Here is a 26,058-nt window from a genome sequence, read left to right as displayed (position 1 = left end):
TGCTTCTCCGCTTCTCCAACACACTGTCCTTGAAAGTGAAATGATGACTCGATGTGCAGTAAGGCAGTTTAAAACGTGGGAGGGGAAAAAAAAAAGGCAGTTTCTTGTCTGTAGAACAAGGACGTTCTTCAGTTCGGTGCGGCGCTGCCAGCCGCCCCTCCGGCAGCAGCACCTTCCCTTCCTACCTCAGGCCCTGCCCGGCGGGGGTTGCCTTGGCCGCCGCGAGGCCGAGCTTTCCCTCGCGGGGCTCTGCGGGCCCCGCACGGCGCCGTGAGCCGGGGGCATCCCGCCGAGCCCCCGGGCTGGAGCGCGGCCGTGCGCGGAGGCCCCAGGCCCGGCGGCGGCGGGGCCGGGCCCGGCCCGGCTCCTCCCCGGCGCCCGGCGCGGGGCGGGCCCCGGCGGCTCCCGGCGGCTCCCGGCCCGCCCCTGCGGCCGCTCTGGGCGCCCGCCCCGCTGCAGCCGGCGCGGCGGTGGCGGAGGCCGCGGCGGGCGGCGCTGCCCCGGGCCCGCTCCTGCTCCGGGCGGCGGCGGTAAGGCGGGGCCCCGCGGGGAAAGCGCCGGGGGCCGCGGGGAAAGGGCAGCCCGGCAGCGGGGGGGGAGGCGGCACCGCGCCTGGGCCTGCTGGCAGCCTGCTGGCAGCGCCGGGGCCTCGCACGGAGCCGCCTGACCGCGGGGAGGCGAGGGGCGGGCGGCAGAGCCCAGCTGCCGGCGGCGGGAGGGGAGAGGGCCGGGGGAGCCGGGCTGCGGCCCCCGGGAGCCCCGCGGAGCCGGTGCTGTGGTGCTGTGCGTCGGGTGGGGGGGATCGGGGTGAGAGGAGCCGGTGGGAAATGCCCTGGTTAGGGTCTGCTGTGCTGGGGGGCTTTCTCATATGCGCTTCTGATCCTGTTAAAACTGTATTGGAGGAAACTGGCCGGGGGTAGGCTCTGTTCCGTTCAGAGAACTGCTTCTGTGAAATTAAAGCTGACGGTCGTGCTTTTAGAAGAGGTATTGTCAAGCTTATTTACCCAGTGGCAAGAGGGTTTGTTCTAGATGCGTTCTGGAAACAATAGTGGTAATCCAGCAGAAAAGAGTAGGCTGTGCAAACAAAACAACAAAGCCAACAAGTGTGCCCGTTTACCTCATCTTCACAGCTGTCGTTTGGCCAAATGGCCTGGGAGTTCTTGTAACCACTTTCCATATCTGAAATAAGGTTTGTTTTTAACAAACGGTGTTTACATAAAAACTTGTTTGTGGGACTGGAAAGCGATGCCTTGGGCTGTAGTCTGTGTGGTAGGAATGGTGGCCTGGCGGGGTGGGAACGGTGAGGCTGATGGTTGCCTTGGCCGTGTCGTTCACCTTCTGTGGTCCTCGAGCAGCTCACGTCACTCCCACCTGTGTGCCCTCCGTAGGCAAGCTGTGTTGCACCGTTTCTGTACTTTTGAAGGGTGGCAAGGGTAAAACACGGTGAGAGATTGCAAGGCACTGCGAAGTGTCACGTGCGTTGAAGAGCTAAGTAGGTCTTAGTTGAGTCATCGTGCTTCGTGTTGCCATTTCAGGAGGATACTTTGTGGCAGAGAATGGGTAGGAAGAGCAATCTAGGCTGGTTGAATGAATGTGGAAACGCTTTTGTTCTAGCTGGATTAGACAATGTGTTCCCCTCCTCTGTTTAACCTGGCCTTACGTTTTTCTATTTCAGCTGTTGCTATCCTTTTCTCTTTTGACTGCTTCTTTATTATCAGATCTCATCCTCTTGCAGCTGGCGTGTTCGCAGTAACAGACCTTTTGCCCACCGGTGGCTTCCCACCGGCTCCGTGCCTGCGTGCTGGTTTGGGTGCCGCGCGTTACAGCCGGCCGCAGGCTGTCTCTGCGCTGGCAGACCGGGTGGCAGTGTCACTGCAGCGCTGCGCAGGCTGCTGCTTTCCGGTGCTGGCTGGGCTTGTCGGGGTGTGGGGGTGCGGAGATGGTCAAGAGTTTGGAGCTGGGACATCAGTGACTCTCTTCAAGCTGGAGGTGGGGGGGTCCCCACCTCTGCAAGCTAGAGGGTGTATATGGGTCCAACAGGACCCGTGCTGACGTCTTGGTTTTCCTGTGTAGGTTTATCCCATGCTTTCTGTGCTCTGTTTTCTTGTCCAGAATTAAAATCGTACAGTGCTATGGACAAGTGCTGTGTGTTGTTGTGTATCTTTTGCGTCTAACAAGATGATGATCCTGAGTCATTGCTGTAGAAGAAATAATCATTTCTTATATGCCCCGAGTCTTCTGGCTGTCTTGTAGAATCACGTTGGTGCAGTCAATTTAAGCGCTGATGGAGTAAGGTTAGTTATTACAGCTGTTGTACAGAGAAAAGAATCTCCGTGGTGCGTTTCATATTTCTGCATTGTTGCTTGCTTATCTTTAGGCTGTTTATCCTCTTCCGTGTAGTTCTTGATGCTGTAAGTATTTTTTTCTCATAGCTGCGAGGTGCCTTTGGAGGCTGCATCTTGCTGAGAGCTTCTTTCAAATTTGGAAAGCAGTGGCTGCTGGGAAAGTAGGTGAAAAAGGAAGCTGGTGTTTTTCCAGGAGCTTCCTTTTTTTGGAAGACTCTTCCTGATTTTCTGCTTCAGAGAACATCCTGGTTATAGGATTGATTTAGAGAGGGATATTGTGCTAACAGATTTTCCTAAAATTGAAGTCTGAACGGTAGCTTCCTGTATGATACAGAGCTTTCCATAGTAAGACATGCAAATTATATTCTTCAGAGGGAAATCTGAATTATAAAATAAGTGAAGGTAGCGAATGGTGAGACGTGCTTTTCCAGTGGTCATTTTTTCTATGTATCATTGGGTATATTGGAAGTATTTGTGATGTAATATAAACATTATTTAACATTCAATATGCCTTTATATTAATTACTATTACTATGTTATTTACTGTCTTCTTTTTTTTTTCTTTTTCTTTTAATCTTCCTGACATCATCACCATGCATAAATCATGACTCTTACATGGAATTAAATTAGGGGAGAAGAACTTCATATTAATTTATCTCCGGTCCCTTTCCTGCTTCTTAATTAATTAGGGTGTCTTGGAGTGGAGACTTTTAAGTTCTGATAAGCTGAGACAGATCCCAGTTGAGGAGGATGTTGTGTTCACAATGCTTTATTATGGCTATATAGTGGGGAAATACCTCACTTGGCGTCATCTTTTTGTACAACATGTCTGTAATACTGTTCAGAAAGTGTTTTTCACTGCTCTTTCATAAGCAGTGCTAATGAAGAAAAGTGAATATATTTTTCTTTCTCATCTGCATGCAGTGAAGCAAGGGAACAGTTTCAGATTTTTGAGAACTTACTAGGAATACAGATCAAGTAAATGGTAGCTGTGTTGAAAGCATCCCTTTTTGTGTAAGATGGGAAGTGAGTCACTGAGTCCAGGTCCCCTGCCATTATGGGAATGACATCATATAATTCCTCATAAGATTTCTTTTATTCTTATTTTTTTCTTAATCAAGAGAACTCGTGGTGATGTTTTCCCACTCAGCCATGTCAGAAAACGCTTGTTCATTCCCTTTTTCATCTTTTTTTTTCTTTTTCTATAAGGAAACAACTGAAAATGTCTCAGAATCCTGACAAGCCGCATTCAAGCGAAGAAAAGTTGAGTGGTTTGGAGGATGGTCAGGAGAGCTTGGACAACCCGGATCAGTCTATCAGAAAAAGAATACGACAGAGTGCTCCAGGTTCATACAGAGATGATACACCAAAGTGTAAGCAAAACTGCTTCAAAAAATATACATTTCTATAATTTTCCAGCGGAAACAATCATGATTTTTTATAGTATTTTGTGTAAGTTTGACTGCTTAGTTATTAAATATTGTACAACTCCTGATCACTTGCTTTGACGCTATTCATTACACCTTTTTCCCCATTTTGTTTTAGCATTTAATTGTTCACCATAACCACGTTGTTCAGAGCCACGTATGTCTTAGATACTTTTGTGTGTCTGCGTTCACAGAAAGGATAAGCACTACTCATTAGGAAGAACTTCTTTACTGAAAGGGTTGTTAGGCACTGGAATGGGCTGCCCAGGGAAGCAGTTGAGTCACCATCCCTGGAGGTCTTTAAGAGACGTTTAGATGTAGCCCTTAGTGATATGGTTTAGTGGAGGACTTGTTAGTGTTAGGTCAGGGGTTGGACTGGGTGATCTTGGAGGTCTCTTCCAACCTAGACGATTCTGTGATACTCCAGTACATTGTAGCTAAACTGACACTGCTGTTTGCATTATCAGCTGAACCTTCTGGATTGTTGCAGCCTCTGTTTTCGCTGCAGGGCAGGGAAGGCTGTTATTAACAAAATAATGTCCTGTCGTTTTCTTCCCCTCCTCCCCAAGCAAACAGAGATGGAAAGTTTATATTTTCAATCCTAATACCACTTCTACTGTTAAGGACTGTCATACCGTAAGTTTATTCCTAGGTCATGTTTGTTCTGTCATTTTGCTTTTAACATCAGGATCTGGGTGCAATATCTCTAATTATTTCTGGCAAATCTGTAGATAAAACAAAGGGAAAGGCTTGTGATCCCAGGGATTCAGATCAAAGGGACAGAATGCTCAGATAACTAGTGGCATATTTCTGTAGGGAGAGTCTCAGGAAGTAACATTTTATTGGTTGCATTATTATTTTTATTTTTTAATAGTGTTCATTATTACTCGAGGTTTAATGTTCTCTTAGCATCATGTTACACGAGGAGATGTACTGTATGGAATTCATACTCTTACATCTTCTTGGTTGCCCGATAGGAAATTCAGTGCATATAAGGGAGAGAGGCTGTGGACACATGAAAGTAAAATTCATTGCACAGTCTTGCTCTGCACTGTACCACAAACGAGTCATCAGTCTCAAGCCCTCCCCTCTCGGAAGGGGGCAGATATAATATGAGAATGAAGTAACATGATTTAAGAGCATTCTTTGGTAAATGAAAGAGTCTCTTAGCTTTTAGTGCGTCTCCTGCTAGGGTGAGGTCATTTGGCAGTTGGACAAGAGCACTCTCATTCAGCTGTGAACCTCGTTGTGCTGCTGCTTCTCAGGGCATCAATTCTTGCTGTGTTCCCAGAGTCACTATGCAAGATTAAGCTCCAAGCAGAAGGAAGTCAGGGTTGAAGAGTGCTGCATGAAAAGAGTGAGATGTTAATGAAAAATTAGCACACTGCATATATTCTTGGAATTATACTGTATATACTTGGAACAGCTTTGAGAGGCAGACAAGTGAAGGACAGTTACTTTTAAAGGGCCTTTTCTGTGTTGCTAATTTAAGTCCAGTCAAACTGGATTATGAAATGAGGTAGTCATGCTAGTTTTTCCAAAACATCTCAGTGAACCCAGCCTATGAAGATCCCTGTCTGGTTTCTTAAATGTGGCGAATTAACACATTGCTTCTATGCCCAGGCTATCGTTGAAGTGAATGAACTACAGAGAGAGGACACGATCCAGTATGGCAATTCTGTTGTGTTGTTTCCCTCTTTCTGTGCAGCTACGTGTTATCTGGAGGAGCTGAGGTGAACGTTGCCCTCTTTGTCTGCTCCACCTGAGGACGCTCATGATTTAGCCTTTTTCCCCCTTCTCACATACCTGGCCCAGGGGAAAGCTCCTCCTAACTTTGGGCAAGGCATTGCAGGGCACTTGCATGCACTGATGATAGCACAGCTAGGAGGAAGCTTTACCACAAAGAATCAGTGGCAACCAGTTTCAGTTGGCTTCAGTGGGGACAGGGTTGCTCCTCTAACCAGCATGGCCTACGCCCTCGGCACCTTCTCTGCCTTTATGTTGTCTTGTTCTTAGGGCTGAGACACTTCCTGCACTACAGCAGTGGCAGCAGCAACCCAGGAGGAGGATGTCAAGTAGTCCAGAACAATTAGGAGCGGTAATTCCCAGTGCATGCAGGAAGCAAATGAAGTTTTTTGAAACTGTCACTGCCCCTCTTCTACCTAACAGACGTCTGGAGTCAGTCAGTCACTGCCTTTGTCTTCCGCCTGATGAAAACTGGCCTGTTTTCTTTCAGGTGTTATGCTTTCTCCTAGTCACTTGTCTGCTCCAAGGCCCAGCTTGAAGCTGCTTGTCAGTCCCAAACGCCTGACAAAGGAAGAAGTCTTAGGCATCAGTGCCGGGGCTAGGCCTTGACATCCTTTGTCACTTGGATGACAGCCTGGGGGGGTGCGGGGCGGGGGAAGAGTTTGGAGAAGCGCCAGTTGCACTGAAAGCAGTGAGTATAATTAGCTGACCAGTATGTTATTGCTTAATGTCAGTGGTGGTCTGTTTGCCGACTGCCTTAGAGATAAAGTCACTTCCTTGAAAAATAAAAAATTGCAGTGGCGATATCTGCGCAGTAACTGGGGGAATGCTGCAGTGAAGGTGCTGGTATTTTTATGATTTCTTTGTGTAGTATGGAGAAAGATGCAGTTAAGCAATTCTAAAAAAGTAATTTTTTGAGGTTGGCCTTTTTTCCTCTTTTTTAATAAAGAGCTTGATGTAACTTAGAAGCAATTGACATAACAAGCCCAGAATATCAAGTGGGGTTTGCTCCTTGGTTTCCTGAAGTGCTCCAAACCTGTGTCGTCTGCCAGCTGGGAAGAGGAGGGGAAGGAGAAGAGAAGAGCTTTCAGTGATACTGTCTTTTGGCCTGCTGTACTGTCAAGAAGGTGGAAAGGGTCCAAAAGTATTAGCAGACGCTTTTCCACAGATTTTTCTAGATAACTGTCTAACAGTTTAATTTATGTTGCAGCTAGCCCTCCTCGGCCTGTGTCGGTGGAAGAGCTAATGGAAACAGCCAAGGGAGTAACCAACATGGCACTAGCACATGAAATTGTTGTTAATGGAGACTTCCAGATCAAACCAGCTGAATTACCAGAGCACAGGTGAGATTGGTACCAAACAGACACACAAACAAAATCCTCATCTGTAGAACTGCGGAACAGTTTGAGTGGAGCAGGTAAAGGCTCCAGTTAGTCTTGCTGGGCAGTGTCTGGTAGGAGAAGCCTAAAAAAAGCGTTAAGAAGTTGAGCATGCAGTTCTGCTTCCCCAGAAATGTGTACATGTGAAAGGTGAACCTTCTGGGGTAATTGTTTGGGTGTATGTGGTGTGAATCCCACTATGGTATGGGTTCTGCCTATGTCCCCTTGTCCCAGGAGCCTGAGACTGCAATCTTTTGAATATCCATGTCTAGCTGCACGTGCAGGTAGAGCTCTTAGCAACTCTTAAGCTTTCACTGCCTCCACAGGCAGGAATAAGACAAAACTCAGATCATTTTTGCTTTTTTTTGAATCTAATGTCTGTTTCTCCATTTTGGGGGGAGGGGAGGAGCTCCCCAGCTAAGACAGGGGAGAGAGCAAACACAAAAGGCCTTGATGTCTGGTCACGTACTGGCCAGTGTAGCTAACACAGTCCTACTGATTTGATAGATGCTTCATCTGCTGTTCCTTTTTTTTCTTATGTAGAGAGATGTGACAGGCAATGCTTTTCTTGGGTTAATTTGTGAAAGCGAGTGTGTATTTCATGGAAGGGACTTGGTCCACACTGGAACCAGAGTGTTGTCTGTAGGTGTCGTAGCTACTGTGCTTTTGAGAGACCCTCAGAGTTTAGAGCTCAAGCAATGATTTGATCTGTCTTCCCAGCACTGCCTCTCAGTGTCTGCCTGTCTGCTAGACAAACCCAGGCACTTTTGTCCAGTCCTCATCTCATTTGTCGCGTTACTTGCAGGTTGTGTGCAATTAATTCGTGTGTGGTCCCAAAACCTGGGACCTCTCTATCCTGTGCAAATTCTGTCTCTGAAGCAAGTGTTGGGAAAGTATGCCTAAGGCATGCAAAGCTCCCCATTCTGTGTTATCTTCTGTGTCCCAGCATAGAAGATCCATCCTGGGGGAACGTCCATCAGGTGTTTTCTGCTTGCAGTTGATGGCTGACAAAAAATTCTTCATATAAAATCCCACAACTAAAACAGTGCTTTTCAGTTAGGTGTCTGCTTTTGCTCCTTGTTGGTTCTTATGGATTGCTCACTTGAAAATGTGCTCTGATAGTGGATAACTTTTCTGGTATGCCTTAGTGTCATGAAATTGATCTCAGCATTTTTCAGAGAAGAAGGATTTTAGCAAGTTTTTCCACCCTTTCTTCTTCTCTCCACCCCCTTAATAATAATAATAATAATAATAAAAGGAACAATCCTGTACTTTGGTAATTTGGATGCTTTTGCCCACTGATTCTAAACAGCTGTAGTTGTTCACCAGAGTGGCTGATTTACACCTCTGCACCTGCTCACAGAAGCAGATGTATTGCAGAGATCGTCTTATCCAGAGTGCCTGGGCTTTGTGACAGACCAGGGCTGCTCCCAGTACAAGATCCCTGTATTTGGCTTTAGTGAAGGTTTTGGTGGCAGTTATTTACCACCTAGAAAAGAAAGAGCAGCCCTTCAGATTTTTTTGAAGAGAGACACTGAAATCTTCCATGGATTAAATGCGTTTTTATGTTTGTGTATAGCTCGGAGGCTCCCACAGCTTAAATGTACATATAGATAAGTGCTTTGAGGAAAAAGCAGCTGGGATTGTAGTTGCAGTTCCATGCACTTAGAGTAAAACGTGTTACTGGCTGCTTTCAGAGGACCACAGAGCATAAGTACCTCTGGGCACTGCCTGAACTCCGCTGCACACAGAGTGAATGTCCTGTGAATCTGTGGCGTTTGGTATGGGCATTGTTTGTGTGCATGCATGTGCGCGCATTTTACTTCAGTGCTGAATTTAAATCTGGTGTAAACAGGAGGCTGCCTGCTGAGGAGGAGTAGCTTTCAGTATTTTGAATTATCCATTGCGTCTGAAGCAGTGGAATTCATTTATTGTTTATACAAACTGAACCGGGACTTTAGCTCAGCATAATCACAGTATTTGTGTTGAAATGCAGAAGCTTTCATGTCAGGGAAGTTGCTTCATTTCTGTTACGTTTACTTAATGAATTTGACTTAGAATTGCATTTACTTAGTGAGGCTTTTCAGAGGAATGTCAATACTGTTCTTTTGAAGATGAGGTATAATTTTTATCATTTTTTTATGCTAATGGTACGCTTCAGAGGTAGCACTGGACAGCTACTTTCAAGGATTGTAATTGGTAGCCTTCTTTGCTTGTGTGTCACCATGTATTAGGGCATGAGCCATTCCAAATCCTGTGTTTAGTTTTTTCTTGCCTGAGTAACTTAAAATGAGAGATTTCTTCTGTCAATTCTCCCATACTCATTATTACATTATGTTCATATTATTGTATGCTTTTCTTCAGGAGCTGCAAGTATTTGCATAAGGTGGTGCAGAGACAAGTATTGGTCTTTTTTTAACTGGTCATATTTATCTACAGCTTGGAAAAAAAAGTAAGAGATATTGTGCATAAAGCTTTCTGGGATTGTCTGGAAGCTCAGCTAAAGGAGGATCCACCAACATATGACCATGCAATTAAACTATTGGGAGAAATTAAAGAGGTAAGATGATACGTTACCAAAGTAAATTATTGCATTTGTGTAGCTGTGTTGATATGAATGGGCAAAAGGAGGTTGAAGTTTGTTTGTAAAGGAGGCTCTTGATCTTTTTCATTATTGTATAATTTTCTATGAACTCAAGTGAGTTGTACAACCCGAGGAGCAACTTGAATGTACAAACAAATACGAAACAATGTAAGATGAATAAGAGGTAGGTAATAATGCTAGTTTCATAATTCCAAGCTTCCTCTATGTTATGACAGTGGCATTAGTTATGAAATCACTGAGGTGCCCCAGCGTTGGGTTGACAAAAGTCTAGCACAACAGTGCGAAGTATGATCTGTACTACAAAGCGTTTACTACTTTGTAACTTCAGTATCATAAAGAATGAGGTGAAACATTTGAATGTGGAGTTGACAAATGACTCTGTGGTCTTTTTTTTTTTTTTTTTTAAAAAAAGAGATTCCACTTTCAAATGGCAATTAGTTTAAATAAAAAGTGGTTCAATAACTGCTATGATCCTTGTAGTGTTTGATGTGGTAGAACTCTTAACGCACAGTTAAAACTTTCTGTTTCAGAATCTCCTGTCTTTCTTGTTGCCTGGCCATACAAGACTAAGAAATCAGATTACAGAAGTTCTTGATTTGGATTTGATAAAACAGGAGGCAGAAAATGGGGCCCTGGACATTTCTAAGTTGGTAGAATTTGTTATTGGAATGATGGGGACTCTCTGTGCTCCAGCTCGAGATGAAGAAATAAAGAAACTGAAAGATATTCATGAAATAGTTCCTCTGTTCAGGTACCAAAATGGTATTTATTCGTCATATTGAGAGCCATTTAAATAATTTTAGAGGTGTGTGATTGGTGTGTGGAATTCCAGCAGGACGACCTGCAATTCTTCCTAGAAAAGAAAGAGTTACAGGGAAGGAATTATAGTGGTTGTGAAGGGGAGAGATGGCCCAGAAGTCTTTAACAAGGACCCTGTATTTTCTGGTGAATTCTATTTGGCTCCTGCTTATTACCAAAGGACATTTTCTTAAAAGCCAAATAAATATGTATAAACTTTCAGATAGCAGGTGAATGATCAGTTTATATCAGGATTTAATATCAACAGCAGAAGGGAGGGGTGAAAAGCAGTTGGGGTCGTAAGAAAAATGTGTTACTGTTCTTCAGCTAGTTCTTCCTGTACCACCTGTTAGAGCCCTCTCTCCCTGCAATATAATATGCTGTTAGTTCTAACAGGAGTGTACGTACTGCATCTGGGAGCAGAGAAGTTTCTGCTTTGTCACTGTGTTCTCAGTTGATCGGCCCAAGGTCTCAACAGTTAGAGGAAATTTTATTAACGCTGTTTTCTAATTTGATAACCTTCCAAGAGTGAAGGATTGATGTGGCAGAAATACTGCCAGCAGGCATTGGGTTGCTTTGAAATTAAGGTATTTTTTGTTTGTTTTGGTTTTTATCTTGGTTTTAATTATTTCCTTCCCACTGAGGTTGGCTGTGTGGGCTGCCAACAGATGGTATGCAAGCTTGGAAACCCAGATGTCATTTTGTGTCTTCAACAGACGATATTGCAAAATGGGGAGTATAACCTTTGGAGCTAGTAAATTTAATTCTACAGAGACTTTTTTTACAGGAGAGCAAGTTTTAGTTCATACTTGGAAGATAGACATGCATATATGTGCATACTTGCTCAAGCTTTCTCTCTGCCTAACACTCTAAAAGTAAGCACCCCGTTAATGTTTCCCGTGCATGTTTTTGCTCTTTCATTAGACAATCTGCAATACATCTTGTAAATATAACTTCTTAAACATCTGAAACCTTGAATAACTTTTTCTGTTTGTTTGTTTAGAGCAATTTTCTCTGTATTAGACCTAATGAAAATGGATATGGCAAACTTCGCTGTCAGTAGTATTAGGCCAAAATTAATGCAGCAGTCTGCTGAATATGAAAGAAAGAAGTTTCAGGAGTTTCTTGAGAAACAGCCAAGTATGACTTTGTTCCTTTCTTTCTTCCCCTCTGACCTCTTGGTAAACTGTGTGTCTTTGCTTGTAGATAATGAAAATAAATTGGATTTTATTGTAAGTTCTATATAATTCATACAGAAAATGACAGCTTGTGCCCCAAAACTGTGGTTTGAAAAAAATCTACTGGAACAACAGTTCTGCACTTAGTACACTGGAGTTTAGTTTCATTTCAATATGATGTAGGTAACCATTAGCTAAGCTCATCTCACCTCTAATTTCTGTAGCTGTGTGGTTTTTATATTGCATTAAGCAAAACATCAAAAACAATAAATAAAATGCATGTCAATAAACGGTATCATGGATATTAGGAATAGTAATTAATGGGATTATTTGGAAATTAGAGGTGGGAAAAAATAACTTTGAAAATGATTTTTTAACAAGACTTTTTTTTTCTCTCTCTCAGATTCTTTAGACCTTGTCACGAACTGGTTGCAAGAAGCAGCAGATGATCTTGCGAAGCTGAGAAGCAACAAGTTACCTCCCCACGGCAGTGGTGATGGTGCTGCTGGTGAAGCTTCTGCATTGTGCTCCACTGCTGTACAAAATCAAGCATATCTGAAGCTACTAAAGTGGGATCACGTAAACAGGCCTTTCCCAGAAGTAGGTGTTTAATAGGAAAATTGATTTCTGTGTTTGTTCTACTACTTTTCCATTCACGGGATATAACAGAAACTGTTTTAATTTGTAGCCTTTCTGCAAGTGCAACACTAAAATATTTATCTCTTGATTGAATTCTTGTGGCTCTTCTAATATATGCTTCTTTTTCAATATTGAAACTTAGTTGGAAAAGAGGAGCCAGTTGTTTCTATTCTGTTCCTGATACTTGCCTGCTGAGCAGGTGTTGCTCTTCTCTGTGCCTTTGTCTCCTCTCTGGTAGCTTATCTATTCATGGAAGTTGCCTGGGGTAGGACAGAACTCAGAGTGTTCATGGATTGCCTGGCATTGAGGTTGTACTTCCTTTAGGCCTGCACCCCCCAGCTCCCCTTTAAATATGAATGGTCTTTTTATCAAGTTTGTAATAACATCATCTTGTGGGGATACAGTACCTAAAAAAAAAAAAAAAAAAAAAAAAAGGGAGTTTTTGGGTAAATGAGCAGCTGTTTCCGTTATTCTCAGAGTATGGAAACTGGTTTTAGTAGCTGCTTCTCAAAGGACTGGTCCAGCATATGTATCAGAGTTTGGAAACTGCTATAAAACGTGGTTCTTTGCAGCTTTATCATCACTCAGCTGTTTCTCTTTGTTCTGGAGAGGTTAAATCTTTGGTTCAAAATCTTTCCAGCCGCCCTTAGAACCAGGGCTACTTTATAAATTCAGATTGTCAGAGAGAAAATAAAGATGGATGTTAATAGAATGGGATCCTTCCTGTGATTAGATGTTCTTTTTTTTGGAGCAGAAGGACAAAAAAGTCACGGTGGGAAAAAATAAACAGCTTCTTGTCCATCCATCTGGAGGGCTTTTTTGCAACATGTTTATAGAAACCACAAGGCAGAAAAGTTTATTATCTTTTATGTTCTTTCAAATGTATTTGAGAGCTTTCTGTATGCACTGAAAAAACTTCGAGAGTTTAAGCTCAGATTGTTCAACAGGAATTATACCAAGTATATCTTTATTTGCTTGTGCTATATCTTAACACTAGTAGTGTCTCTTAAAATACATGCACTTTCAGGTTTGACGGGATTAAAACTTGTTTGCACTATGAACTCACTAACTGAAGGATTTCAGTTAAAAACTGAAACTTTCATTTTTCTCGTGAATTAATGTAATAGTCATGAAAGTGAGAGAATAAAACAATTCATTAAAGGTAACAACACAGTGCAGGTTATTAGTATAGTCCTGTCAAGCTACCTTTGTTTTGAACTGGTTAGCCCAGAAGTCTTTTTTTTTCCTTTTCCCAGGAAGTCATTTTGTAATGGTTCATTAGAGAATTTCTTGCGCCTTTCTCAGAAGCATTCGAGTCTGGTCACTAAGTCAGCATGTCAGATGAGACTGATTTGATTTCAGTGCTGAGTGACTGATTTGGTTTCAGTGGTTTACTTTATAGGCAGTGCTTAATGCAAACTTAGTGTAGCATTCTGGAATCTGAGGTTTAAGAGTGGTTCGGCAAGCCTTCTGCAGGAAACTCAGGGAAGATACATTTCTTATTCTGGCTTCTAGACATACTCCTGTAGAGACTTCTGTGCTGGGTTTTTCTTAGCCTGGTTTAGCATGGTTTCTGGTTTCTTAGCATGGTTTTGATATTGCTGCCTCATATAGTATCTAGTAAATAGAATGGGGCTTGTTTGTTTGTTTGTTTTTGGTAAATATCTTGAAAGAATTAAGGTTTCACAGTTTCCTGAATTATCTCTAGCTGTCATCACAGGGGCACTTCACGGGCTAGCTTACAGACTTTATTCTGTGCTGGATTTCCCATTCTTTGCAGACAGTGCTAATGGACCAGAGCCGCTTTCAGGAAATACAGCTGGAACTGGAACAACTCCTCTTGACTGGGACTGTCCTTTTGGTCACGTTCAGTGCAGCAGGCTCAGCACTTGTTGATATTCCTGGATTTGCTGAGAAAATCAAAACCATTGTCAAGGTGCTGCTGACAGGAATGCATCTTCCGTGAGTACTGAACAATCCTGCTCGCACAGAGGCAGGTGTAGTTTCATTATGATCCCAGTAAATAATCAGTTAAATCCTCTTTGGCTGTGGACAGCAGGATATGTAGAAGAAGTGATGAGGGCTTTTTATTAGCTCCGGCTGACGATTTTTATTCACCTTACTGACAGAGAGCCATTTTTTCTTGATTTGGATACGGACATGCTCATTTTTTCAAAGTGTGTTACTTACAATACCTGGTTAGAGCCCTGTAAGTGGAAGCAGCTGACTGTGCTCATGGTTTCAGCCATGCTCCCTTGAGAATTTGACTGTGCTATAGTAAGCTACTTGCAGGTTTAGATTGCTCTACGCATTGTGGGTTGACGGTTGTTTTTCACATTAGTCTGAGCTGCCTGTGTAGACAAAGTCAACTCTTACTTGCATAGATTGTTCAGGCTGGAAATCTTTAATGCTGTCCCATCTCCTTGTTTTCTGTCTTTTTTTTTTTTTGGTAATACATTTTATATATATTCTTTATGGTTCTTGCATTATCTGGATTACTCTTCTATTAAGTTTGAAAAATAAGGCAAATATAATTAGATAATTTGTTTTCAAAAGGTGAGAAAAGAGTGTATAAATAAAGTAGCTGAGTAATGCTTTCTCCTTCATATTCTTTAGCTCCTTTAACCTGAAGGAATCTTTGGCTACCATTGGTGAAAAGGTGTGCGCTGAAGTCAACAGCTGCCTTTCCCAGCATGGGTTTACACCATTCACAGCTGAGAGAGAGACTGTGCTTAAAGGACAAATCCAAGCAGTGGCCAATCCCGATAACACCATATGTAAGCTAATAGGTATGTTTTGACAAAAATACTCTGTTCTCCAGTGACAAATTGTCTCTACTCTACTGTTGGTGGCATGTCATGCATGCTTTCTCATTTAGTTTGTTTCAAAGAGTTGTTTGCTGTGTTCAGTGTTTTACGTGAGATGACAATCTTTCTAAGCGACTGTCTCTTTCAAAAACAAACCAAAACCCTTGGTCCAATTTTTCCAGATTCTCGAATTCAAAAGTTTCTGGAGAATTATCTTGCATCTAGTCACCAGAAATCATTACCCGCTATTCCTGGAGGATTAGGTCCTATTCAAAGAGAGCTGGAAGAGATTGCTGTCAAGTACGTCCGTCTGGTCAACTACAACAAAATGGTCTTCAGCCCTTATTATGATGCTGTTCTTGCCAAAATACTGACTAAGGAAGAATCCCAACTTGTAGGGAAGTCAAAAGAATCATAAACGCAGTTTGTGTGCTACGAATACAGTATTAAATTTGTCAGCTATTTAAAAAAATGCACCAATATTTGTCTAGGAAAACAGCTTTTCATGTAAACACCAGTTCCTTTTAACTCACTAGTGATGACTAATGAGGAAGATCAATGAATTGCGATAAGGGTTCCGAAGGAAATGATGAAAGAGAGATGCATTTTTAATGTAAGTTTGCAATGTTGGGAGGGGGAATGTCCTGGTAGTTTTCTGGCTGCAATTTTTAGATTTTTGAGTGGGTGCTAGGTAGGGTAAGTTTAAGAACCAAACTTTGTTTTTAAGTCGATCATTTTAGGGCTTTTTACTCTAATTTATCATGAATTTCTTTTAATACATTCAGAGACTAACAGTGGTCCTTCCCTCCGGAGGTAATTTGGCTTTAAAAAGATCTTACTTTAGAGACTTAAGAAGTAAGCTAAAATTGTAGATAGGAGAAACTTTAACAGGCAGAAAACAAAGCCAAACAGCACTTTACTGTAACATTATGGTTAGTATGTTAGACTACTAGTTTTTTCTGCATTTTTGATAGCATTTTTTTGCTGTTTACCTTCAGATGTTACAAAACACGATATATTTTTGTAGCAAATTTTCTGGTTATTGGGTAACTGTCCTCTGCTTTGTACAGTACTTACAAAGGTGGCAATCTTATAGATTGCAGCTGTTATTTATCTCTTGTAAAGTCTTCGGAAAGGCAGAGCTAAAATGTTTTGATAAAAGTGGCATTTCTTACCTTTTTTTTGCAAGTAGTTTACTCCTTTTTATGTGAAATAGTACTTTTAAAGTAAATCTTTGTCATTTTCAGAAGGTGGATTTTAAGTGTGTGAAAATTTAGGCTGAAAATTTTACTTGTTTTTTAAAACTACAACTTGAGATGGTTGCATATTCAATCATGTTTTTGAAACTATCCAGGAAGTGCAGAGCACTCTCAGATGTGTGCATGAATTTAAATTTACAGTGGGAAGTGAATTATTTAGTGTTAGTTTGAATATACAGGGAATATTTTCAATATTTTTTTTTCCACTTTATAGAGGTGTTCTTGAGACTTGAAATATTTTTAGATATTGAATTTAATTAGTTACATGTTGTATAGATGATTGCTCACAGAAGAGCTCAGTGATCTTACAGCCTTATTGCAATTTCAAACTCAGATAGGAGGTAAGTACCTTTTGAAGTTTTCCTCTAGTTATTGGGCATAACACTGTATTACAGTAATCAAAATTTGATGAATTAATGAAAACAAAGTTCATAATTAATAATAGCAAGTGTCCTAAATGCTAGACTGTATCCAAAATAGAATGTGTGTTCTTCTTTAAATACATATATAGATATGTAAAATAAATAAATGGCCCTTCTACTGCTAACATCCAGGTTTGTTTTATTAATCAACTAGTCAACCAAAATAATAGGCCTTCTAGAAGGAAGCACTTAATTATGAATCATTGTTGATGCTTTCCTTTCCAGCTTTGCTATAGATGTCAGCATGGATGTAGCTGCACTAAATTTTAGTTCGGATGAAGACCTTTTGTTCTGTTTTAGCCTGTGCAACTATTAAACCATTTTTTTCTTATGCATTACAAATCTGCCTTCCCCAAAGGGAAAAAAAGAAACACATCTCTGTAGCAAGAGCTCACCAGCTCAGACAAGTGATTTTTTCCCTTGGCTAAGTTTACTCAAATAGTAAAATGGATGTCTGTCTTTGCATCTTTCTTTGGTAACTCAAAAATGAGTAGGTTTTTGATGTGGTCTATTTATTTGTTTGAATCAGATAAGGTTACTACAGAGGTCTTCAAGATTGCTGCATCTGCTTAATGTACATTGTTATTAGTGCAGATTCCACCTTGAAGTACAGTCTCTATCTCTGCAGCTCCAAAAAATTAATTCAGTGATCAGGGTAACAAAAAAGCTACCCAAAACATTATTTCTAGAGTTTGGAAAAAAAAAGAAAAAGAAAAACAGAAAAAAACTGTTGCTGAAGTTAGAAATTGCTTCTGTTATTTTACACTTTACCATTGCCTAGAGGGTTCTTTTAAAGGCCCCTGTGAACTAAGCGTATTACAAAAAGTTAGATGCTGTGTGTGATGGTCTGAAGGATGTGGGAAGGAACTACATCATGGTGAAACAACATAGTTGGAAAAGTATGTGACTGATGACAGAATGAATGGGACTAAATTATGAATAGATAAAATTGTACTTACTTAATCTAGGCAATGGCTGCTCCCAGTTCTGGAATTCATGGTCCATGACTGCCAGCTCCTGCTTACTCTGACATCAAGGCATGGGTTGTGCTGCTGCTAGTGGATGTGTATTGCTCGCTGGGTCGATACATTAAGTCCCATTTCCTTTCAGTAGGATATTGCTGTAGAAAAAGTGCAATACTTACAGCTGGCTCCTCTCTCACCTTTGGGGTTACACACTGGGAATGAGTACCTCAATTTTTGTAAGCTTTTGTAGGCCTTTCAGCAGTAAAAGATCTAAAGAGGCTGTAATAAATACCCACAAGTATAAATTCCATTAGTGATTTTTCCCTGTTTGTTTTTTTAATGATAGTGGTTGACAATTAGTTTCTCCACATTGTCTTTAAAAGAAATAGGCAAATATCATTAAGTGACAAAGCAAAAAATAAATACTAGGATTGGTAAGACCAGACCTTACCTCCATGTGAATATATATGTGGGTATACGTACGTTGTTTCCATCTTTCAGTCTGGTAGATAGCAGCAGTGACCTGCAGTCATCTCTACTGCTGGTGGTGGAATTGTCTTCCAACTTGTCTGACAAGTATCTTAATTCCTGTAGTTCATGGGGTTCTTGTGGTCTTACAAGAATGCAGTTCTGAATAGGCGGTTACAAGTTAAAATCTAAAGTATACATAGAAACTGCTTCAAAAGGTTTTTTGTTAGCTTGTTTGATAATAACAAGTTAAACTATGTAGCTAATATATTAACATTTAGCTTTGTATATTATTAAGTAAGTGGAAGACCAATGCAGATACATCCAGGAACAGATTGTGTTAGCTAGTACGCCTGGACAATCAGCATTAGATTTGTACCAAGTATGTCTTACGATGGTGTCATCTTTAAACAGTCATGGAATTAAAAGCAAAAATATACTGTATCCTCTAGAGGAATTGGAAAAAAAAAAAAGCTAATTCAAATATGTATTGCTCTTACCAATTTCCTGTGATGGTTTTAATTCTTATTAACATTGTTCTTGAAGTGGCTGACTAATATTTAAAAAGTAATTTATTGTGTTTGAATAAAACCAGAATGAGGCATGATGTTATCGATATCCTTTTATTTTAAAGGAATGTTTTTTCCATTTTCAACTACAAAACAGATTCCATACATTCTGCCATAAATAAAAACGAACAATAAGGCAGGACACTACATGAACAAACTGAGAACAACTGTCTTCCAGAAAATGTGAATTAAAAATGCTTCACAATTATAAGCCATCCAGTTTTTAAAATAAAACTGTTGAAAACCCACAAGATTTCAAGTGGTAGATGTGAACACCCTTGAAGAACAAAATGCAGTTTAGACATTTTGCACTTTTGGTTTTGAAAACCTTGTTTTGTTCAGAGCACATTCTAAGATTGTTCTGTCTGTTTTCAGATCAAGAGCCAAATAGGAGAAGAGGCACCACAGTAACAAAACCATTTTCAAGATTTTTTTCTTTGCAGCTGTCCCTTTTAAATGCTTGACTTTTAAGAGACTGAAAAACTCAATGCAAGTCTTTGTCTATCACAGTAGAACTCCAACCTTGTTTCACCGGATTCTCTTTTGTTGTCGTGCTCTGTAAATGTCGTGTACAGGGGGAACTACTGAGCCTTTCTCCTCATCGTCGTCAGAATCTTCATTTGGTCTCTTGACACCCTTGTTGAGCATAGCATTATTTTCCACAGGTCCGTTGCCTTCCACAGTTATTTCAGGTAGGCCTCCAGTAATTATTCGCACAGCTTCATCAACAGCTTTAAAAAGAGAAAAAGATGACTTTAATTTGTGAAAATACATGCCCTGATACAGAAAGCTGTTTCAGCAAAGTTGAGTACAATTTCAGATATGTTTTTGGAATAAAGAAACAAAGGAGTAAGAGTTAATATGCATGCAAACAGGGACACCAAGGTAGACGCGTTTTGGAGATTTCCGGAACATGAGACATGTTCCAGACATGAGACATGTCTACACCGTTCTCTTAGAGCTGCTAAGAATTGAATCCCAACTGTCTAGAACTCTCAGCTATGGCAAACGCTAATTAGAAAGTAAATGCTGCTGCATCAGCTTGAGACCTCCATTTACATAAGTAAGTTTTTGAGGTCAGCTGCAAGCTGAATAAAATAGGAAAGCCTACTTGAGCAATTGTATACCTAGTTTGTGTTTCATCAGTAAGCATGAATAGCAAGTCAGTTTCTGCTTATAAACAGAGAAGGCTTCAAAAATAACATGTATAATTTAAATAGGTGTTTTATTTTCCCTCTAAAGGAAATCCTAGCTTTCTGTCAGATCAGCTGCTTCTTCAACTATCAGAAGAACTAAGAGTAGCATATTAATCATCTCCCATAGTTTACATGAAGCCTGGGGTATGCATCTGTCCTCTTTTCATATTTCAGAGCGCTACTTCTGTTGTAGGAACTAAGAAAACATTGTTCTTGACTTGTTCTCAATCACTGCAACAATGTGCAGTCAGAGTTAGACCTACCAATGAACAAATTTAGATAGCCAAAGACTAGGAAGTCTCTATGATTAGGTTTGCTAAATACAATGCTTAATACCTTGCTAGGTAAAATATAACCATGCTGCAAATTTGTAATTTAATTATAGTTGTTATGCTGCTAGAAATAATGCACTGCTTCTTTTAAAGGATATTCTGAAAAATCTTCATTTCTTTTAATGTTTACCACCAAAACGTTATTTTTGAAGCAGCAGGTGGTGAGTTTCAGCTTTTTTACTCTTTGCTGATCTCCCCTCACAGTTAAATGTACAAACATTTCTAGGTTGATTCCAACATACAAACAGCCAATTCAACAGGGTACTTTTAAATAATAATTATACATCAGCATCTATAAATGAGGTCTAGGTTTTAGACAGTAATATCCATATGTAAAACAAAGTCATATGCAGCACTGCTACAGAGTCCAGAGCGAACAAACAACTTACTGTCTGGCAGTTTGCATCTTCTAAATATCTCCATGAGCTCATCCACTTGAACAAAGGGACCCTGATTTGTTTAAAAAAAAAAAAAAGTTTTGTAGATTATTTTGAATAGAATACATACATACCATGGTTCTGTCAAAACAGAATCTCTTGTATAATTTTTTTAAAGTTTTCAGAATTCTTAAAAACAAACCTGAAAACAAACGGGAGGTGGCAGAAGCTTCATTAGAACTACAGCTGCTGGTGGAACAGGAAATACACCACCTGGTACAGGATGTAAACCTGGAGCTGTGGGAAGAAAAACTATATGAATCCAGTGCAAGACAGCTATACTTGTATTGCTTTAACACCATTATTATTTGGTGCAAATAATTATTACCCTGTCACTTTTGCCTCTACTAATTACATACTGTTTAGTCACTGATCCAGACCATAAGCAGCATGTGTAACAGGTTATTACCATTTACCAGACCCCAAACTACTTGTACATATTGCCTTTAGCAATCCAATTAAACAACAGCCTAAAATTTAAGTACAAATTTAGGTGACCGAAGACTATAGGAAGTCTCTACAATTAGGTTTGCTAAACATCCCAGTTAATATCTTGCTGTTAGGTGATCTATAACCACTTTGGACTGAACATTTGACTTACGTGCTAAGTGTCTTGGCTGAAATGGAATCATTTGTTGAGTGTCTGGTTTTGGATATTCAGGCTTTCTGTCTACTTCATCTTTGAGAACAGGCACAATGGACGGTGCAACCACAGGGTCTGGAATTATAGCTGCCAGCTTGGCACGAGAGACATCCTGCAAAAGCCAATTAGACAGCACTGAACTTGGCAGTATCGCTTGTTTAAATTACAGAACAAAACATCTCTCTAGACAAGTCACTTATTCTCACTTTGTCGTGATTATAATTACAGATGTCCTCTTAGAAGACCATCTGGGCAAAACTTGCATATTGTCATCGTACATTTTAGTCCTGCAGTGGGGCTGTTCAGCTGGGAATAGAAACACTTCATTTTGTTACAAAATGGGACTGTATTTATCATTTTTGAATGGCTCCTTTTTTTTAGGTTAAAAAGATTTAGGTGAACAGGTGCAGACCACTAAGCTTCACAACTATCATTTCTCCCTCATTTCATTCCCTAGACTGCTTTAGCTGGAAAAGAAAGCAAGCATATGGCAGTTAGCAGGCATGCAAGGCATCAGTTCAAATTCTTATATTTTGGCATATGACAAGCAACAGAAATCAGCCCAAGGGCTGAATAATCTTAAGTACACCACCTAGCATGCATTTGTCAAGACATATGCTCTTGCAAGCATACCTGTAACTTCAAACTATCTTTGTCATGATTACTTTGAAAGAAAAATACTCAATGGCTCAATGTGACTCATTTCCACCTGTCAGATTATTTTAAAACTGTGAAGATCAACAATTCAGCTGTTTTGCTGACTTCAGTGACTTTTTTCTTTCTTTACAGAAATTACTTTTTTGTATAAGAAATAAACGGAAGTCGAGGCACTATTTTTGAGTTAGGAATTGAAGGTTCACTTCCTATTCACATAAATGGGCAACAACAGTTTCTCCAACAGAGCTGCTTTCTGCTGCTCTGTCAGCCTATTTTACATCTTGGTACAAAGAAACACAACATCTAATTGTTTACCAAAGTTTTATGGACTTGCACAGGACTGAAATACTAGTTAAAATACATGTGGTCAGAATTGAAATGGGAGACCACCAGCTACAGGCTTCTGGCCTAGAATTTAAATTCCAAATAGCAGCATTTAAGCACTTAGACCATAAAAAGCAACTGAAAAAAACAGGCAGCCAGTGATTTCTACAGGTAAGTCTCCTCAGTCATTTGTAGGAATCACTGGGACTCAAGTTTGTTATTTCCTTTTGATACAGCTCTCAACAAAGGGAAAGGGGTTCTGCCAATTGGAGTGGAAGGGCAGTCAGCAGTATTTCTTTCATCCTGATTCTCCTACCTTCAAAAACAATTTTTATTTTTGAAGGAGCTCATGTTTAAGTCCAAAGCAGAGGCCTGTAGCTGAGTGGTGATGTCATTAACACATCAACTTTTCAATGGAAAAATGAGAGGTAAATACAAATGCATGAGGTTGCATCTGTTTGTCATACTTCTTGCCCCTTTCTGCACTTGGCCCACAATGCCTGGCACTGCTGCCCAACAATACTGTCCCAGGGGAACCCAATGAGCTCAGTTTCTGTCTGAGTCTTAGACTGAAAGTTAAGTTCATCCCTGGTATAACCTGGGTGGAGTTACAACATTCTGGCCCTATGCTTTCATTTGCTGTCTTTTTCCAGCAGGGTTCCAGTTAACATGCCTCAAGATCAAAATAAGTTAAGAAGTAAAAGCCCAATTTTACTTTCATTGAAGCACAGTGCCAAAAAGTAGTCAGAGCAAACCTGCTAGAGAGGACACAAAGAAGACAAGGGGGAAGCACACCAGGCCTGTTTTACCTACTTTTCTGTCAAGCAAAAAAAAAAAAAAAAAAAAAGTAAGAGAAGTGCTAAACAAGGAACTGCTTAAGTTTGCTACGACTGAAAAGAATAAAAATGAATCTAAGTGTTGTTATCCACTTACCTTATAACCAAGAGCCTTAAGTTCACTTGCAGAGCAAGGGTACAAGTCCATGAACTTATACCTGTCTACAAGCAGGGCTGTTTCTTTACCCTCATATTCTTCCTTGAATGCTGTAAACCTCCGTTTTTCGACTTTCAGTATACTAGCTAGATCACCAATGTTACTTTCAAAAGCTAAAAACCGAGCCCAGATTTCCCTGTAAAAGAAAAAATAAACAGACAATTGCTGAAGGAGAAAGAGTTACTGAAAAAAATCCCAATTATAAAAATTCACAAGATGAGGTAAATCTGGGAACACATTACCACTTCCAGTATTTATTTTCAATGCACCTGTAGCATGCATTACTTTCCCAGTACCTTATATATTTTTGTAAAAACTTTCAATCTAGTGGATCATAAAGGACTTTAAACACTACACATTCAGCTTATCTCTGCAGTAGACCTTTGTCATGAAAAGAAAAAGATTGCTGGGGTAAATGATTTCAGCATTTGAGGTTTTTATCAACGTAAGATGCACAGACTGCTCAGACTACTACTACTGCTACACAGAACTTCACTCTGATCCCGCATGTGAGGGATTTTTCAATATAGAATATGATTTAATTCATCTTCATGGCCTAGCATATTCTAGCAGGCAAGAACAATATCCTAAAACACAATACGCAATACTTCAGAATTTTATGTAGCCCAAAATTTATGTAGTCCTTGCTTGTTTCTTTGTGCAAAATCTCACGCGTAACATGAATAATATCTGGCCATATTTTTGGACTTGATTAAACTTTCATTTGGAGTTCGCCTTTGAAGAAGATTCAGCTTTTAAATCATCTATTTTGTTTTCTTCTTGCTTTAAAAATGGGCATAAAATATTTCGTACAAAAGGTGAGAATTAAAGGGTAGAATGACCACGGACAGCAGTACAGTGTTTCATTTCTTAGTTTTGATGCTTGCATCTACCGGAGTAATAATGGTAAATGCTTGGAATGCAAAGGGGTTGTTAACCATCTTCTAGAGAAATAAATTCAAATAGTAGTAATGAAAATGTGCCAGTGAGTGGCAAATCCAAGACTTTTCTGGTTCTTTCACTATTTTATTTTTGGTTCTTTGGGCACTATTCAGCATTTTCCTCAATAAATTCCTGACTCACTTTCTGCAACGTAATGCTCTGTCAATGAAAGATGTCCTCAGCTCCCTCTCCCCATTTATCTAAAGCAGGCACCGAGTGATATGTCTCATTAGCCATGCCACCTGCTAGAACTACTGAATCCTTACCCAGCAGGAGGATTTTGCACTCTGTCCTCAACAATCCTGTCTCAATGAGATGTTAAAATCAATGAATGAATTTCACTGCAAGTGGGATAGGAACTTGCACATATCTGTCACAGTTGCTGTTATTTTAGACAACACTGAGAGGGGTCGGAACATCTTTAGCTAACTTTGTCCTGCTCATTTTTTGTATTTCTTTATGATCTTTGTAGTTGAAAGGGGTTATGTATCTTTTTTAGTGTAGTGAAACTGCTTTTGCAGACATACCCAGATTTCTCAGGTGGGAGGCTCCCTGAAGTTAAAACACGTTCAAACAAAACTCTTGTATTATTGTCCTCTTTAAAAACAGAAAGGAAAAAAAAAGTCACACTGAGTAAAATATATTAGAGACAATTTAAAATCATTTCGACACGTACACTGAATTAAATAAAAGGCTGACATTCTGATACCTTGATCTGATTTTCAGTAAGGAGAAAAAAATCCGAACACCTACATAAAACTTTAACAATGTCAAATTCTACTGTGAATTTGTTATTTGCAAATCTCATTTTATTGTAGCAACAAACCAATCCTAATACAGGTTCTTTATAATGGCACAGCTATTATTTGACATAACTTCAGGATCTCTGTTGTATTTTCAGTTTTTCTTAATTATCACAATGGCACATCTCAATATTTTTTTAATTGGGCTCTTCAGTCAATGTAATTCTCTGTTGTATGTTCCTCAGAAGCCCTCCAAAAATTATTAGACCTGGTTCCCAATTAGCAGTTAGCCTTTGTATGTTGCCAGCTGGAGGAAAGGAATGGTTGGTTGGTTGGTTTTTTAAAACTGCTAGGTTCTGTCCTCACTTACTAAGTATTTTACCGTATCTTACATTTACTGAACTTCCATGATCCTTTTTTTTTTTTTTTCCCCCTTCAGTAAAGCCTGCCAGGTTGCTAAGAGAGAGCAATGCACTCATGAGTTTTGAGAAAATTTTTGTGATGGTGATCTATGGAAAGGTATTTCATATGCTCCTGTAGACCTATAATAATTTCTTGCAGCTTTAAATATATCCTGACTTGAAAAAAATTTTTATGCTTACAATTGACAGAAGAACAAAGCTCTACATCTATTCAACCTTTCAGAGCCTGCAAAAAAGGTACAGTACTGTAGTCTGCCAAGAGAAACTCACGTGCCTGATGCCTACAAAATGTCCTCAAAGGTTCAGAAGTAGAGCTGCCCGCAGCCACCACTCACCCCAGCCACATGGAGGCTTTCTCACAAATTCAGCTAGCAATTCATACTAAAAACCAAAAGGGCTTGTGTTTCCCCTATTCGTTGTTATACCACAAATACTGAGGTAAGGTACTGAACACTTGAAGAAACACCAGAAGAAATCTGAATATCTCCGAGGTATGTGGCAGACGCGAGTCGGCAGAGGAAGAGCCCAAGGACAACTGCTTCTTGCCTCTTTTAATTTCTCCCTTCCGAGCTCCCCACAAAACCTGTACTGCCACAGTTCCACGCAACGGTCTCAGTCAGCCCCTGCTCCCCACAGCAGCCCGGGTCTCTGCCAACGTCGCTATGAACTGCACCAGCGAGCCCCAGGCAGGCACCTGCCCCCGCTGCCTTCCCCAGGGCTCCGCAGCCCCCGGGCCCCCTGCCCATGTCCTGCTTCCTCAGC

The 26,058-nt window shown here is 40.4% G+C and overlaps 2 protein-coding genes across 4 annotated transcripts in view; one reads left to right on the top strand and one right to left on the bottom strand.

Annotated features, from left to right (window-relative positions):
- Nucleotides 1-403: 403 nt before the first annotated feature.
- Nucleotides 404-18,645, top strand: TCP11L1 (t-complex 11 like 1). 2 transcript variants are annotated; one of them, XM_080594791.1, is made up of 11 exons: nt 426-530; nt 2,113-2,294; nt 3,555-3,718; nt 6,729-6,861; nt 9,337-9,457; nt 10,033-10,253; nt 11,304-11,440; nt 11,882-12,078; nt 13,898-14,079; nt 14,734-14,906; nt 15,107-18,645. In XM_080594791.1, the coding sequence occupies exons 3-11, from the start codon at nt 3,568-3,570 to the stop codon at nt 15,340-15,342; spliced, it is 1,551 nt and encodes a 516-aa protein (XP_080450917.1). In that variant the 5' UTR covers nt 426-530; nt 2,113-2,294; nt 3,555-3,567; the 3' UTR covers nt 15,343-18,645. The 2 variants fall into 2 exon arrangements, with proteins under 2 accessions (XP_080450916.1, XP_080450917.1); XM_080594790.1 differs by lacking the exon at nt 2,113-2,294 and having other exon boundaries at nt 404-530.
- CSTF3 (cleavage stimulation factor subunit 3) overlaps nt 18,646-26,058 on the bottom strand; it is a 50,629-nt gene continuing 43,216 nt past the window's right edge. For both annotated transcript variants that reach the window (XM_080594769.1, XM_080594770.1), the window contains 6 exons: nt 24,659-24,728; nt 23,130-23,325; nt 21,174-21,327; nt 20,715-20,809; nt 20,525-20,585; nt 18,646-19,338 (listed from right to left, as the gene is read on the bottom strand). In XM_080594769.1, the coding sequence (XP_080450895.1) occupies nt 19,136-19,338; nt 20,525-20,585; nt 20,715-20,809; nt 21,174-21,327; nt 23,130-23,325; nt 24,659-24,728 (779 nt within the window). In that variant the 3' untranslated portion in view covers nt 18,646-19,135. The remainder of the gene's footprint in view (nt 19,339-20,524; nt 20,586-20,714; nt 20,810-21,173; nt 21,328-23,129; nt 23,326-24,658; nt 24,729-26,058) is intronic.

The sequence above is a fragment of the Anser brachyrhynchus genome (assembly GCF_964034855.1).
Source record: "Anser brachyrhynchus genome assembly, chromosome: 5".
NCBI lineage: Eukaryota > Metazoa > Chordata > Aves > Anseriformes > Anatidae > Anser > Anser brachyrhynchus.
Note: the sequence above shows the minus strand (reverse complement) of the source record. Positions and strands in the feature narration are given on the sequence as shown.

What these genes read in the sequence shown, in the direction of transcription:
- TCP11L1 (XM_080594790.1), top strand. Translation starts at nt 3,568, where the DNA reads ATGTCTCAGAATCCTGACAAGCCGCATTCAAGCGAAGAAAAGTTGAGT. An exon ending in GCTGAATTACCAGAGCACAG is followed by an intron (nt 6,862 to 9,336) that starts GTGAGATTGGTA and finishes ATTTATCTACAG; the next exon opens with CTTGGAAAAAAAAGTAAGAG. An exon ending in GAAATAGTTCCTCTGTTCAG is followed by an intron (nt 10,254 to 11,303) that starts GTACCAAAATGG and finishes TTGTTTGTTTAG; the next exon opens with AGCAATTTTCTCTGTATTAG.